Here is a 13,295-nt window from a genome sequence, read left to right on the forward strand (position 1 = left end):
TCACGACTATCCTTGAAGATCTGGGAGTTCATGGTTATGTCCAGCGGCGGGGATTTTCCCAGCGATATTTGTTATACTGCTTGCTGTCTCGTCTGGTACGAATCATTCAGAATTGCCACGTGTGAAATAGTCCCCGTCTCTAACCTTCCTCCAACAAAGATCACAGCAAAGACTTCCTCTCTCATCTCACTCCTCATTGCTTGACTTTATCCCCATACATCCGTTTTCCGCACACCGTAACCCGATCAGCGACGTCCGCACATGCAGCACTGCCAAAACTCAGCAGATCTCTCAAATCCTCTCCTCAAGCCCGGTTGATCATCATCAACAGTCTCTCGCCATGCTGATTCGCAAGAAATACTGGCAACTATGTGTGATCGCAATTCCCATAATATTACTCTTCAACGTGTTCATTTCAAGATCAGCTGGACCCTCTGATGCAAGCCATTTTCCCCCTTGCGATCTGAGGGATTTCCTATATACCCTCGACTCCCATGTCCACATCAACACGACAGCGCTGTTCACGCTCGCACCTACCACTCCGCTAATCGCGAATCTCTTGCGCAAAGCTTTCCCTCGTGCTGCCTACAACGTGCAAGTTGTGCCCTACTTCCGCTCAAAGTCGACTAGATATAACAACGATGATGTGACACTCATTACTTGGGGAACGTACGATAGATTGGATAGATTGGTTGGCCTAGCCGCGTCGGCTCGTGGTGAGTCTTCGATTTAGGTGTTCACATTAGTCTGACACAACTGTAGGACCAGTATCCGTCGCATTCTACCTACCTCGCGACGATTTGATCGCGGCCAATCAACTGGCCGAGCTTGTCACACTGTATCAGACCAACCCTTCCATGTCTAGCCGTGTCGACATACACCTTGTTACCGCTGATAGACTTCTCTTACACAACACCTGGAGAAATGTCGCTAGAACGTTCGCCAGCACCGACTGGGTGCTGTTGTGGGATATAGATTTTGAGCCGTGTACTGATTATCAGAGCGCGTTCAGCCGGTTCAGACAGGCGAATGCTCGAGATGCGTGGCTGAAGGAATTAGAGCACGGAAGAGCTGCATTGGTCATACCACCGTTTGAATGGGTTGATGCTCCGGGAGAAGAGTTCTGTCCCAAAAGCAAACAGGTGAGTCGGAAATGTCGTATCGCGAGCTATTGTGACCGTTGTTGAGACCCTTCTTCGCAGGATCTCAAACACCTCTATGACACGCTATCATTAGATGCTTTTGAAACCGACAATCCCGTGCTTTCGCACGCTACAGACTACGCCCACTTCATGAATGCTAGCCGAGATGAGCCATACGCGGTCACCGAATACGAGTTCCTCTACGAAATTTATGGCATCTTCCGCCAGGACACGGATGTATGGTGTGACGAAAGATTTGCTGTGGGTAAGGCCATATATAGATATACGTCACATTGAGCTTACTGCCGAGATATTATAGGGGGCTGGCTTCAATCGCGCAGCTTGCGCCGCGTCCATGTACTTGTCAGGCATGAACCTCTATGTACTTCCTGATCAATGGGCGGTTCATCATCCTCATGCAGATGGAGAGTTCGAAACGAGAAGCAGCGAGGATACAACGTTGTCGTGGAAGACCTTTTTAACAGATATCTGTCATAGGTGGGTCAGCGCCGTATAATCCTGTTGGTGGGACTCAAGATGACCTCCGTCCTCAGCTATGCCGACAGTCTCGCTCTACAAGGGCGTTTACACTTGGCCTCCGGCAATCGAGTTCTGGTTTTGTGCGGAAATCTGCAAAATCCGGCTCTGAATGCAGATTTGGCCAGATTGGTAGGAGTTTCGAAGACTATGGGGGCTTGAATGCGAGGCGGGCTACAACAGCGTTCTTCCCTACGGGAGGGCCTCGTGGAGTCAATGTGTATGTAGGATACATCGCTGCAAGATGGATGTTGTCTGTCCATTCGGGGTCTCAGCCTTTCCCCTTCTGAATCGCTTTCGGGCAGGGACCTCCGGATGAAGATCTGATTGGTGCTCATTGCCTACCAGAAATTCAATTGTCGAATATGAGGAGCTCCAGGGCAAGTGGGGGTCTGGCCACTGAGGAACTAATGACAGCATCTCGGTCTTATGCTCACGGTAGATCGCCGCATGTAAGATGGATTCGTTTCAGGGACAAGACTGCCCTAGGCATGAGCAAACCTCAGTGCTACACGTCATGAATGATAGAATATCGCCACATATCTCATTGATGTAAGACTCATATCTTTCCATGATATTTCAAAAGAGAAGCTGTTCCTATGAGTAGAACCATCTTTACATCATCTTCCATCTCTGTCAAATACGACCATATCCCACTAAAGTCCATTCGACATGTCGATTACTCGACTGTGGATGCGTTTGCCCGATTTGCAATCAACAATCAGCAACGGGTGCCTGAACTCATGATCTTCGGGACCAGGAGTTACCTCAGGGTCTGGCTTACACGGGACGATAAGGTGGATCATCCGTTGCGCCAGACAAGAGCCCAAAGCATTGTACGGGAATCGCTCGTCGCAGCCAAGTTGATGCCAGGGGTGAGTTTGCGTGTACCTTGCGTTAAAAACCGTGAACATCGGAATGTTTATGGAGTCCAAATGGTGTATTTATCAAGCTAGAACACATATGTATTCGCCCAATTTTCGTTAATAAAGCTCACTTTGCATCATCTGTTCGAGTCTGATCTTATTCTAACGGACTCCCTAGATATTATCCTTCACCTCGCTTCACATCATGCGACTAACACAATTCGGTGCTACCATGCTCGTCTGTTTGGCGGGGATCCTTGCGGTGCCCACCAAAACAACAGGAGAACTTGCCCCCCGAGCGTTCGCTTCAGGATCAACGACATGCTACAGTGGGTCTAGCTTTATGTCAACGGCACATGCTTACACCTTCCCATTGCTTAGGTCAATGTCCAAGCTCGGTTGACGGATATGCTTTAGAGGCTATGTACTATAATACGGATTACTTTTCGCAGACCAATTATCACCAGTGCTAGTAAGTCTACTTGTTGCGCGGCAATGGAAAGGCAGCTGAGCAAGAGACAGCTATGGAGAAATATCGTGCAACTATTATGACGATGGTTCGGTTTTCTCACAATGGGGGACTGAAAATTGCCCGACACAGGTGAGTGATAAGAGGCATCGTTGCCATTCTCGCATTCCAGTCGACCGGTTTTAGCTGATTTCATCCTCTCTTTCCTAGGCTCCTTCAGGTGGTTGTGGCGCGACCAATCCGGATTCGAGTACCTATTTCAAACGTAGAAGCGTGGCTCGGCCTAAGACCAACGCTGAAAGGATCATTCAAGCAAGGCAATATAAACCTAAAAAAGACTGAATCAACGCTCGGCGAGCTTCTCACATGAAAGTGGGCGGATCTCACCCCTAAGGGATGCGTCTCGATAGTATAATAAGGAAGAGTAATTTTTTGGGCTCATGGCATGTATAGATTTATGTGATAGATTGTAGTCTCACCCTCCTGACGGATGTTGCCCTACGCGTGAACGATCCGCAAAGTATTCCAATGCAGGAGAGGATGCGCTAGCAAAGCACGTAGATCTCAAACAACCTAAACTGACAAAATGCCTAATGCCTGTGGTACTCACTACGAAGATCACATTCACGACATCGCCATCGTCCACAAGGCTAAGCAATCGGTTATATCAATGCCGTCACACACAACGAGTCAACGGACTTAGAAGGTGGCAAGTTCTCGAACGATGGTGGAGATCACATATACTCATTCTTAGCTGCTAAAAGGTGTCGACACGCCTGCGTAACCTCTCTCGGGCTGCGCTGAGCTGCTTATCAAGGTCTCTGCCAGTCAGTATAGTCAAGCTTACGACAGATAATTGCGCCATTCGACATTCTTTCATCCATCGCAAAAATGTAGCTAAAAATCCAAATCGTCATGTACCATTCTCATCCGATGCCGAACGATCAGGCGAGCGATCCCTATAAGCCCATCAGCGCCACTCATGATCGCTAGACTCACCATCGGATCCCATGGTTTCAACATGACCGGCTCTTTGTTCAACACATCGCTCCATTTCTTATCGACAATCGATTTCGGGACGACCACCTGGAAAACGTATTCTTTGAACCACTCCGCCGTCATCATAAACCAGCCCTTCTCGCCCGCGGATTCGGACCAGCTGTTCTCGACCTTGTATCGCAATGGTCTACCTGATTCGTCGAGGTGGACCGCGGTGATCACCATGGCATGGGTCATCGAGCTTTCACCAGTCTCGAGTCTTTGCGCTTTGTTCATCCCAAGTGTAAATCCATAAGCAGCCTTAAGATCGTATACTTGGCAGTCCATCACGCCCTCCGAGGTGTTACTAGCTTTCCCGACATCGCAACCGAAGAAAAGGGGCGTGTTGGCTCTGATACCGCAGATTACAGCGTCTTCGAGAACGGTTACCGGAGCGTTCACGTCTGATCATCAGCACCACTTCCTTTGGATATCACTCACATCGCACGGGATTCCCTTTCCACACGTTGCCGAGCCTTTCTACCGAGTACAGCTTGCCGTACTCATTCCTCGGGTCGTTGATGACGCTGAAGCTCTCTTTCGGATCCATCCCTTTGCGCTTGCCGAACTGCGAGTAGAACTCCTTAGGTGTACCGGTCCAAGAGTGGAATTTATCGTCGCGGTCGTAGTATTCCCAGGTGATCTTTTCAACGGGTTTCGGAGGAGATCCAAGGGCGATGCTGAGGGTCGAAAAGATTTCGGAAAGGTATCGAGCCTTGAGTTTGCGGAGATCGTCTAGGCTGTTGGTCTTCTTGGCAGCAGCGCGGAGCAGCAACGAGTATTCTCTGAGCTTCGACGTGAGGAGAGAGTCGAGTCGCCCCGAAGCAGTGGATGAAAAAGCTTCAGGGTAGAGAGATTTGGGGATGATACCGTATTTCTCTGGGCACTGTCAGACCAGTCACTCAGACCAAGACTCACCAAGAAGGTTCACCGCCATGTCCCACTGGCCACCATCATTCACGGGTGCTTGGTTGAGGTGTGAGAGGAGTCGCCCATCAAGCGGCTCATCGAGGAGCTCGAGCGTGTTTCTGGATGTAAGCAGATGGTGTAAAACACATGCACTCACTCAAGGTAGTAATTTGCCTTCTCTAGCTTGTCGTAAAAGAAGAGATAGTTCTGCGATAGCTCGAATTCGCCCAAATGGAGCTGCTCGATCACGTTGTATCTTAGGACATTGGCTAAAGTAATCAGCTAGGTACAGTGCTGCGGAACTCACTTGTCGCGAATAGCCAGCATCTCCCGGAACTTGCTTGATTGACACGAGGGCCGGGATACTCCCCATTGGGACCAGCCCCCTTCAGTCTTAGATTGAAGATCTTGGCGTCGTGGATGAGTGCTGAGCGGGAAGACAAAGATTGCACTGGGTCCGCTTTGGACAATACCAGTCGTGATAAGGCGAGTGTGGGATTCTGAAGTACACCCATGAGCTCAGTGTACACTTTCATCACTCACACTCTCGAAGTCCTTTGACCACTTGTCAAGCTCTGAGACACTCAACGCGTCGAATGCAGCACTGGTTGAGCAGATCGGGCTTGCGACATCGGGGTTCGACGACTCCTTCTCAGTGATGACAACTGGGTTGATGGCTGGAACAGGTCTTGCTGTAGAAACTTGTGAGCCCATGGTGGCAACCTGAGTTCATTGACTTAAATGATGAATGATGTATGGGTATCGCACAATCGTCTCGCTATCTATATATCCGCTTGTTGACGAGGACCTCGCGGTCAACTGTTTGATAGTTCACCCATCGGATTTAACCGTGATCACCTTATCGGTCAGAATTTAGATGAACCGGAAAGGAGGGAAGCACATGTTTACCGGATCAATACACCACATGGCCTGACTTGCCTTTCCGTTCACGCTGAGGATCGATCGAAAGAGTGCTCCCATTCAAGTCTGTTTGTTCATTACCTCTCATTGCAGCTCACCATGGCAACACTTGCAGCCTACCAACGGCACCTTCTGCAATTTGGCCAGGCTGGCTCACCAAACACCGTCACCGTCTTGTCCGCCCTAAGACAATTGCTACGACTAGGACTCAACTTCCCACTCTCCTTTGCGATAGCCATCGGACTGAAAATCATCTGCAACCCATTTCCACATTATTTGCGTTCAGTTCGTGTGCCTCAGCTGCGAAGAAGTGCAATCCGTAGTCAGTTGGAGAATGTCACAGTCGACCAACGGTCATACTCCCTGTCTCAAGTAGTATCGTTGTATTACACAGATCAACAGGCGCGGAATCAAGGCTTGATAGCTCGCGCAATAGATCTTGGACGTGTCGTCAGCTTCTGGTGTATGGCAGCAAATCAGAAAACAGGTCTAGTAGAAGCTGAAGATGTAAAACGGTTTCAAACTGGAGAATGGACAAAAGCCGTCAATGCGAGAAGGAAAAGCAGGCTTCCAGGGAAACGCGATATCGTGCCGTTTTGGAGAGGTGGACCGATCTTGGTAGCACCACACAGCTGGTTTGTGAGGAAGTTACTCGGTGTTCATGTCTACGAGGCGAAGTAAGAATGGTCGAGACATTTCCAGTGAGTTACACATGGCTGTCACAAAAATCATCTCGTGCGCTCCCTGATGGTGGGCTGGTGCTCGTGCCCACAGCCCATGAATTAGTGAAAGAGCTGTTAATGTAGAAGCTGTCCCTCGTTCGTATGCATGCTCATGCTGTCTGAGCTAGTTCCGGTAGTCCAGAAAACCTTACACCTCTCCGTCACACTGTTCTCCCCGGGGGGTGTTCTTATTCTCGACCTTAACCTGGTACACAAACCGCACCTCTGTCATCAGCGGAATTGATCAAATGTGTGAGTAAGTACGGTATATATCACAATGGTACCTATGCGCATACTCAGAAACAGCCTCGAGAAGCTGCCTATCGTGCAAACCGACATTCATAGCATAGAGTTCTACCGTGTTGGTATTGGTGTTCTCCCCGCCAGCCAGACTTCATTTTGAATATTTTCGCCTCACACCATCATTGTATCCAAACTGGGATGGATTATGACAGTCAGATTCACATGAGCCTTCGATTCAAATGACGCGGGACCTCGTTTGCATTCGACTCGCTTCGAAGTGGGTGACTTCATTCCACTTCGATGCGATCTGATGCCATTTCACCATTGAAAGCTCGGTTCACCGAGCGGATACGTACTGATGCTGAGCAAATCTGTAAAACTCCAACGATCACGCAAGCATGATAAGTATGTGAGCAGGTTTGATCAAGAATTCCAGAAAATTGGTCTGACGCCATGCAACGCAATGCATATGTATAGATCCAGCTCGGTTGACGTGAGATCGAGCTCAGCACATATTCTTCATGTACATAGTTTACCAATGCGGAAATCAGGGTTCAGGTGAGATGTGTGACGTACATCCGCCTGGGCTATTTCTTGCCTCTTCCCCACTCTGCCAAGATTAAAAACCCATCACCCACTTGGATAACCCTGTTCTCGATGTGTCGTTATCAAAACAAACCGGTCATAGCAATACGGCGTAAGAGCAGAGTGAAACAAACAAATTGTCAACTTTTCATCATATCACGACATCGCTTTTTGTCTTTTTTGGGTACAGCACCTCTTTTTTTTTGGTTTTTCTGCATACAGCACATACCTTGTAGATCGCCTTGCATCACAGTGGTTCCTACCATGTTCAGTACAGGGAAAACAGGGAAAGGCGCAAGGACGGATGGATGGAAGGAAGTGTGATTAAAAACAAATCTCTTTGGCCTAAAAGAGAAGAAAAGTGATCGTAACCATCTCCGAAATCATACATAACTGCTGTCGATCTTTTACCCATATCATCTGCTCCACTGTTGACTGGTCTTTCACTCTCATATATATATCACACTCCTTCAGACACAAGGCAACTGGTCCTTGTACCACATTCAGCATACAAAATGGTGAGTATGATTTTTCTCCCATCAATACTCAGATTCGTGAAAGATCGCAGCCCCCGCTGATATCGGCCTTCCGAAAAGCTCGCCGACCAAGCCGTATATGACCCCGAGTCACAAAAGACTCATCATGACAAAGTGGAAATCGATGCTTTCACCGCTCTCGCTATCGAAGAGCAGGATCATGACATCAAGTATAGAACGCTCAGTTGGCAGAAAGCTACCCTCCTCTTGTTTGGTGAATATGTTTGTTTGGCCATTCTCGCTTTAGCATGGAGTTGGAGTGTTCTAGGCTGGGTGAGTGACTTGTATCCCCCCGTGGTCGATTGCAGACACTGAACTTGATGACAGGTCTGCGGTTTCTTCATCACCTTCGGATTGGGTATCGTCACTTGGTGTAAGTGTCCCTCGATTAGTCACTTGCGTCAACCGCTCACCCCTTCATAGACACTAGTTACATCCTCTGGCAATTTTGCATGAAACACCCTGAAGCTAGAGACATCTGCGACATCGCTGCTATCCTCTTTGTAAGTAGTGTTTCTGTGATTAGCTGCACATACTTCATGCTGACCTATTTGTTAGCCCTCTGTTCCCCGGATCGCTTTCGAGCTGACTGGTCTTATGTTGCTTCTCAACAACATTTTCTTGAGTGAGTTGTACTCATGCCTACAGTTTGACCATTGCTGACCCTTTTACAGTTGGTTTCCATGTGTTCACCGGAGCCAAAAGTGAGTTCTCGTCGCTCTGATCGTTGCTCCATCAGCTGATCCCTTATCCAGTCTTCAACACCCTCAGCGACAGTGCTGTCTGTACCGTTGTTTTCCAGGCGGTCACTGCTATTATCGGTGGTGAGTAGTTGCATCCTGTCACAAGAACAGTCACTCACTGAGCCACTTCCACAGTCATCGTATCCCTCCCCAGAACCCTCAATCACGTCTCCATCATGTCCGTCGTCTCTGCCATCGCCATGGCTATCGCCATCATTCTCTCGCTGGTATACGCTGGTATCGAAGATCACCCATTGTACGGATACGGCGGAAACTACCCTGAATTAGGCGAGGTCAAGACGAGTATTGGTTTGCCAGGAGCTCCTGGTTTTGTTGCTGGCACGAATGCTGTCTTAAAGTGAGTTGGTTACTAGTCCGATGGAACGTTTACTGACTTCGTCGGTACCCAGCATCACCTTCCTCTGGATTGGTCAGATTTTGGTAAGTTATTCACCTATTCAAACCTTTTCATCCCACTGACTTCCCCTTTAGTACCCATCCTTTATCGCCGAGATGAAGAGACCTCAGGACTTCCCCAAAGCTCTTGCCAGTTTGACTATTCTCCAACTCATCCTCTTCAGTGTCACTGCCGCTGTGGGATACTACTACAATGGCCAGTATTCCACTGCCCCAATCATCGGTTCACTCTCCGAGCCTTGGGCTAAGAAATCAGCTTTCGCTTTCGTGCTCGTTCCCACTGTCATCATCGGTACTATTTACGGAAACGTCGCTGCCAAGTTCATCTTCAAGCGAATCCTCGGAAACACAAGACACGCACACTCTCACAGTCTCGTCGGATGGGGCACATGGATCGCCATTGACATCTTCATCTGGACCGTGGCCTTCGTGCTTGGAAAGTAAGTCTAATATTCTCTTACATCTCGACTGCCCGCTCAATGGCTCTACCCCTTCATAGTATCATCCCAAGTATGGGAGATTTCCTCGGTATCATGTCAGCTGCATTCGACTCTTTCTTCGGTTTCATCTTCTGGGCGGTCGCGTACTATCATCTCAATAAAAACAGATTATGGGCCAACTGGAAGATGACAACCATGAGTATAATTAATATCATCATCTTGGTCCTTGGTCTATTCATGCTTGGTCCTGGTCTGTATACCAGTGTCGATGCCATCGTCACTGATTAGTGAGCATATCTGAATACCTCAATCGGGTCAAACACTGACATATGTGATATCTTGTTACAGCGCTGGTTCTGTTAAGAAGCCCTTCTCTTGTGCTTCAAATGCCTTGTAAGGGACATCGTTGTAAAGATTCAAAGACCATGAGGTCCATACCAGAGGCGGTCTCTATAGGGGAGTTTCAACAACTGCCTGATCTACATAACCATTATAGTCAGATTTTATCTTTAATATACCCAGTCTGCTTGATCATGCAACCTCTCGCATCGCAGTCCCTGTGTCCGATAACACCTCTCATTGCAAGCATCATAGTTCCTTGCTCTTGCCGGCACAATATAGGCGCGTTTCCGTGTCAGGCAACATGAGTAATTCCCAAAAAACACACACCAGCCAGATACAATTGCTCGGATTAACGATCAAAACTAACATCGATGATTCAGTTCTTTTTTTCAACTGAGTTCGTACAACTCGAATATTGTTCCGACTCAAACCTGATATCTACCTTGTACTGGAATTCTCGGTGTAGATTTCCTTATGGAGTATTGGAAAGACGAGAATAAAGCCCTTGAGACCTACAGCACCGATTGCATATCAAATGTACATTACTAAATTACTACTATAGATGTGAGTCCAGACGATTGGTTGGTACCTCTCATTAAGCGTGTCTGCGATATATCTTACATCCCCAAAATCATGAAACATATGATCTAACCTTACTTATTTGGCTTCCTTCCAAAATGTGTATTCTTACAAGACGTACATGAACATGGGGTTCCTGTGAATCATCATCTCTTATCAGTGAGAGGCTCTTTGTATGGTTCTTGGATAACTACTCACTCGAAATCAGTCATATCGTCGAAAGAGTTTTGATTGAGTAAATCTCTGTTAACACCCGCAGAAGCCATCATTTGTTCCAATTCAATCTTGTAGGCATCGGCCTCGGCGGTTGACATGATGGAAATATCCTTGAGGTTGGCAGGTAAACCCATGGCGACTCGTCGGGCTTCCTGTTTCTTGTTGAGACGTTTGAGGTAGAAGCCCATGGAGACGACAAGGATGAATTCGATACACCAACAGGCGATATCAACGTAAAGACCCGTGTGGTAGTAGGGAGCTTCTCTTGCGAGGTAGACTTGAGGGCCAACAACCTATATGAACATTTTCAATATGGTTCTTTTGATTAAAAAAATTGTACTCACGTTACCAATGGTTAGAGCACCGAACATAGTAGCGGTGGTAACAACTCGTTTAGTGGTACCGGCAGCGTTCAGATTACACCACGAGATAAGCAATGGTTCTGTGATCTGGTCAGCACAAGATATGCACGTTAGGGCAGTCGGCAGTCGTTGACTCACGGATGGCCGAGAAGAGGTAGGCAACGTAGTAAGAAGCCATGAGACCACCAGTCTTCTTGTGGTTGACTTGAGTAAGAGAAAGAGCACCAGCGATGGGGAAGAGGACGATAACACTGAGATAACAAGTCAGCTGATTGAGGTGTGAGAGATGGAAATTGTAACTCACGCAATGACTGGCCATCTCATCTTGATTCGGTTGGTAATGTAGATGGAGAGCAAAAGAGCAGTGATACCAATAGCACCAGTCGGGATCTGCATGAGAATAGTGGTAAAGGTGTCAAAACCGAAACCCTAGGTAGATCTCCGGGTTAGCATGTTATAACCGGACATCAAGAGAATTGTATCAACTCACCTTAGTGATGAGACCACCGAAAGCACCGATACCACCAGAAGGACAAGCAGCACAGAACCACATACCAGCCCACATGTAAGTCTTAGGGTCCTTGTAAGTCTCCCAAACTTGGCTCCACTTGAACTTGGAGGCCTTGGTACCAGTGTTGTTCTCCTTCAATCGGTCGATGGCGATGAGTCTGTCGTTGCCTTTTCGAAGGAACTTGGCGGTAGTGGGCGAGTTGGGCATCAAATACCAAACGAGAGGAACCAAAGCTAAACTGAAAGAACCCATGAAAAGGAAGATGCCTTGGTATGGCTTGATGACGTTGGAGCTCTCAGTAGCTTTCCCGATGGCGTATGACAAGAGAGGTCCGAAGATAGCGGCGAAAGAGTTGGCGATCTGATAGGCAATGGTTCGGTATGATTGTTCCCTTCTGAGCCACCACATCTGAGTGATCAACACAAATGATGGAAGAATAGTAGCTTCGAAGATACCAAGGAAAAGTCGACAGATCAAGAGACCGGTGAAGTTTTTACCAACGCAGGTGACGATGGTAACGATACTCCAAGAAATCATGTTGAACATGACCCAGTATTTGACAGGGAAGACGATTAAAGCGTATGAGGACAGAGGTTGACAGATAAGTTGAGCGATGTATACAATACTGGAGAGCTGGACAAGAAAACGATAAAATTAGCATCCGATCTCTTGTAGAGTATGCATTGATCACCAACTTACCCAACTGTACTGGGTTCCAACCAATCCCGCCTCCGTCTGAAGACCGAAAACCGCAGAGTAGGATACGGATGATTTATCAAGCTGATCACAAGACCATCAGCGTACTTGCCACTGCGAAAAGACGGGTGAGTGCCGTACTCACCTGTTGGATGAAGTAGACCAAACACATGGGTAGACAGACGTAGAAATCGATCAATCGAAGAACTCGCTTCGACTCCTCTGGAGTGTACTCTACGTGTCCGCCAGCTTCGGCCAATAACCTGGCAGCGTCATCAAGCTGAGTGTTGGCTCCTCTCTTGTTGGCGCGGCCAGTCTCTGGGTCGAGAGTGTTGGTGTCCTCAATATGCTCTTGTTGGACGATCTTCTCATCTTCGAGATGAGTTGGAGAGTAGTGCTTCTCGGTAGCCATATTGAACAATGATTGAATCTGCTGATTCGCCTGTCAAAGGAATCAATGGCAATTGGTGTAGGACTACAAACAAAAAAGATCTTGACTAGTCGCAAGGGTTTGCTTATATATGCATCTCTGTCCCTCAGATACCAAAGCCCCTTTTAGATCGCGCTCTGATCGTCTCGTAAAAAACATATTACCGTATGAACCAGTGATTGATCGAGCGGTCCGGTCACGGTCCAAATATCCCCGTGTTCAGAAGGGGACACAGACAAGTGTTTGTGTCTTTCATTAACCGCAGCGAGCGAACTGAGCGTGCTGCGCCCGGTGGCCCCAACCATCCGGCGAGGGGACTCCGGAATTCCTCTGGGTGTTTCCCTCAAACCCCACAATTCACACTACCGTGCAGAATCAATCAAGCGGGCCGCCAGATGGAACAAACCAGTTCTTCACAAGGAAACGGTAGAAATCCCCCGGGCGATAGACATGAACACATTTCGTACTCTGCGGCAGAATCTCATACCGAATCAGCATCAAACCCGAGCATTTGTCGACTTGACACTGGAAGCCATTTCATGAAAGGCAGATCTTGGCATACAGGTAAGAAGTGCCTGATTAACTTGCCAC

At 47.9% G+C, this 13,295-nt stretch overlaps 5 protein-coding genes across 5 annotated transcripts; 3 read left to right on the forward strand and 2 right to left on the reverse strand.

Moving 5' to 3' along the window:
- Positions 1 to 340: 340 nt before the first annotated feature.
- On the forward strand, positions 341 to 1,841 carry L199_006906 (uncharacterized protein; the record flags this gene model as incomplete). The annotated part of the gene is made up of 5 exons (XM_064892603.1): positions 341 to 716; positions 763 to 1,142; positions 1,203 to 1,403; positions 1,462 to 1,640; positions 1,697 to 1,841. The coding sequence occupies 5 exons, from the start codon at positions 341 to 343 to the stop codon at positions 1,839 to 1,841; spliced, it is 1,281 nt and encodes a 426-aa protein (XP_064748675.1).
- Positions 1,842 to 2,750: 909 nt separating this feature from the next.
- L199_006907 (uncharacterized protein) lies at positions 2,751 to 3,356 on the forward strand (the record flags this gene model as incomplete). Its single annotated transcript, XM_064892604.1, has 4 exons — positions 2,751 to 2,874; positions 2,927 to 3,017; positions 3,068 to 3,146; positions 3,225 to 3,356. 4 exons carry the CDS (start codon positions 2,751 to 2,753, stop codon positions 3,354 to 3,356), a joined length of 426 nt encoding a protein of 141 aa, XP_064748676.1.
- A 555-nt stretch (positions 3,357 to 3,911) lies between these two features.
- L199_006908 (uncharacterized protein) lies at positions 3,912 to 5,675 on the reverse strand (the record flags this gene model as incomplete). The annotated part of the gene is made up of 4 exons (XM_064892605.1): positions 3,912 to 4,426; positions 4,494 to 4,931; positions 5,269 to 5,461; positions 5,505 to 5,675. The coding sequence occupies 4 exons, from the start codon at positions 5,673 to 5,675 to the stop codon at positions 3,912 to 3,914; spliced, it is 1,317 nt and encodes a 438-aa protein (XP_064748677.1).
- Positions 5,676 to 7,947: 2,272 nt separating this feature from the next.
- On the forward strand, positions 7,948 to 9,965 carry L199_006909 (uncharacterized protein; the record flags this gene model as incomplete). The annotated part of the gene is made up of 12 exons (XM_064892606.1): positions 7,948 to 7,950; positions 8,029 to 8,241; positions 8,296 to 8,341; positions 8,392 to 8,471; positions 8,527 to 8,593; positions 8,643 to 8,672; positions 8,724 to 8,792; positions 8,847 to 9,069; positions 9,122 to 9,152; positions 9,204 to 9,568; positions 9,628 to 9,855; positions 9,917 to 9,965. The coding sequence occupies 12 exons, from the start codon at positions 7,948 to 7,950 to the stop codon at positions 9,963 to 9,965; spliced, it is 1,404 nt and encodes a 467-aa protein (XP_064748678.1).
- A 632-nt stretch (positions 9,966 to 10,597) lies between these two features.
- On the reverse strand, positions 10,598 to 12,686 carry L199_006910 (uncharacterized protein; the record flags this gene model as incomplete). The annotated part of the gene is made up of 8 exons (XM_064892607.1): positions 10,598 to 10,625; positions 10,688 to 10,998; positions 11,050 to 11,147; positions 11,206 to 11,318; positions 11,372 to 11,496; positions 11,558 to 12,211; positions 12,278 to 12,358; positions 12,420 to 12,686. 8 exons carry the CDS (start codon positions 12,684 to 12,686, stop codon positions 10,598 to 10,600), a joined length of 1,677 nt encoding a protein of 558 aa, XP_064748679.1.
- Between the last annotated feature and the right edge of the window lie 609 nt (positions 12,687 to 13,295).

This window comes from Kwoniella botswanensis, chromosome 2, assembly GCF_036426115.1.
Source record: "Kwoniella botswanensis chromosome 2, complete sequence".
NCBI lineage: Eukaryota > Fungi > Basidiomycota > Tremellomycetes > Tremellales > Cryptococcaceae > Kwoniella > Kwoniella botswanensis.